The sequence below is a fragment of the Montipora foliosa genome, chromosome 1, assembly GCF_036669935.1.
Source record: "Montipora foliosa isolate CH-2021 chromosome 1, ASM3666993v2, whole genome shotgun sequence".
NCBI classification, from domain to species: Eukaryota; Metazoa; Cnidaria; class Anthozoa; order Scleractinia; family Acroporidae; genus Montipora; species Montipora foliosa.
Genome location: NC_090869.1, coordinates 772,064 through 774,563, shown reverse-complemented (window position 1 = coordinate 774,563; position 2,500 = coordinate 772,064). Strand labels below are relative to the sequence as shown.

The 2,500-nt window shown below is 39.6% G+C and overlaps 1 protein-coding gene across 1 annotated transcript in view; it reads right to left on the bottom strand.

Annotated features, from left to right (window-relative positions):
* The window catches only part of LOC138007991 (uncharacterized), a 162,152-nt gene that overhangs the window by 110,040 nt on the left and 49,612 nt on the right, over window positions 1-2,500 (bottom strand). Inside the window, exon 3 of the mRNA XM_068855159.1 lies at window positions 380-649. Within this exon, the coding sequence (XP_068711260.1) occupies window positions 380-649 (270 nt within the window). The remainder of the gene's footprint in view (window positions 1-379; window positions 650-2,500) is intronic.

The following is a 2,500-nucleotide window of genomic DNA, read 5'->3' as shown; positions in this document are numbered from 1 at the left end:
TATATAAAGTACCTACTGCCTTACGCGCCTGTTCCGCTGGACAAAGGTAATGGAGGCTCTGGGAACGAGACTGGATGCTCTTGGGAAGTTCGGAACGCACTCAAGATACTAGAGTTGCCCTCGGCAATCGCTTCGAGCAACTCTTACTCGTCTATCGTGCTCTCATAACTTCCACAACTCCATATACGCACACTAACCATGAACCAATTCTTAATTGGAGCACACAAAAAGCTTTTGAAATCTGTAAATCTTTACAGTAAATAACAAAACATATAACTTATGATTCTCTTGGAATCAAGCTTGAAAATTCTCTTGTTCTTAAATTTATGGCTCAGTTCACTATTTTTCAACAGCAGATTTCTGCAAGTGTTTCTCTCACCCAATGTTATATTGTAGACTTGATTCCTTGTAACATTTGACCCGTCAGACGAGGGCGAATTCCCAATAACGATGCGCACTTCAAAGACCTGGACAGGACTGCTCAAATCCACTCGCCACCAGCTTGGATTATCTTTTAAAGTACGTGAGCAGTGTCCATTCTTAAATTCCTGGTCAGGATTCCCATCAACTGCTTTGTCTGATGTGCCATTAGAGTATTGGTCACTGTAGATGGAGGATTGGGTCGTGCTCTTCCCCGCCACAATGTTCTCTACGTTAGGAATTCGAGCAGAATCATGTTATCAGCCCATCATAATCAACATAGTCATCATCATTATCGCTATCGTTATCGTTATAGCGATCATCATCAATACCATGAAGATACGTATATAATTAAAAGTAAGGAAGGTTAACCAGAGTCCATCTCGGCTACTTAAAGAGGGAGCCGATGTTCTTGCTACCCCATACTCCGTAATCTTTAATTTGACTATTCAACAAACTATGATCCCTGCAGCATGGTAGAAAAGTAAAGATGACCCCTTTTTACAGGCCACGTGCAAAAGACGATCTCAAAAATTACCGCCCCGAATCCGGACTAACTGTATTATCTTAATCCACAAGCAACTCGCGGTGACCTTGACGAACACAAGCTTGCCTGCAAGTCACAGTCCTGGCTTGGAAGAAAGCACTCAACCATGAACTATGCGTGCGAAAAGGGGGTAAGTAGAGTTATTATCATGGGTCGCATTAGAGGTTTCGCCATAACAAGAGATATCTACACTTGCTTAAAACACAATAGTTCATCCATTATTATCACATGGAGTAATCTGTTACAACAAGACCAGGATGGACCCCAGCACCTACAACATGGATCTGCCTTGATAATTACGAGCTGCATGCGCTTCTCGGAAGCAACGGATGTCTTTCCTTTTTTGACGAAATTCATTACCTCCTAGCTATTTCTCACCGTATTTTATAATGTTTTCTGACAGTTCTTTTTTTATTTTTTAAAAGTGTTAGTATGCTAAATTTAACCAATCATAATGCAAGCCCTATGGCCATGAGTAACTGAAAAAAGTTATATATAATATAGCTTACACTATCAACTAGCAAATCCCCTCTGCATAATAACGACATTCACTGTAAATCCTTTACGACTTTCTTGCAATTCAAAATACAGTTGTTGTTGTTGTTGTTATTATCAAATTAACAAAACCAAAAGGAAGCAACCCAACTTTCTCCTTCTCTGAGAGACGATCCCATCTCGAAGGAACAATTCGAGCAGCGGGCAGAATTTATAGCACAATGAAGAAAAAAAGTGACTTATATCTTCAATACTTTGTCCACACAAGCAGGCAGGAGAAAATTTTACCGCAATTCTATATGAGTAATAATGCCTCACAATAATGATAACGACTTTCCATATTATTAAGACGATTTTAATATATTTTTATTTCTTAGGTTTTAGTTTAGATACGTGGCCCCAGAAGCGGCAACGCTTTAATCACCATCGTGTTGAAATAAAAGTTGTTGTTCAAGGCACAAGCGTCCAAACGCATACGTGTATGAATGGACAGCTCCCTCTTAAATGTCCCTATACTGTCGCGTGACCTAAGTTGAGCATTAATATTGTTCCATTCTTTGGTTGTTGAGGGAGAAAAGGATAGTTTGAAACGTTTTGTACGAGCTGGAAAGATAGTGAAGTTCAGCGCAGACCTTAAGGAAAGTTGAGTTCGCTCGCAAACTCTTGTAGGCAATAGATCTACTAGGTAGGAAGGAGTGCATGAGATTATGAACAATCTTATAATAAAGTAATGATTTGTGAATCAAACGCCTAACCCTCTTGTGCCTTTCACAGTATCTGTTAAAATTTTACTAGATTCATATTGGACAAAAAAAGAACAACTTTGTTCGATCCGACATTGTTCGACTGAATGAATGAAATGATATATGAAATGAATCATATACTGAAATGCGGATATGAAATCAAGTAAAGCTATGATCCTCGCAGTTATGGACGCAATTTTAGCAATTGCGAAGAGAAGCCTGAAAAATTCAGGACTTCAACGGGGGGGTTTGAACCCGTGACCTCCCGATACCAGTGCGACGCTATCGCAACTGT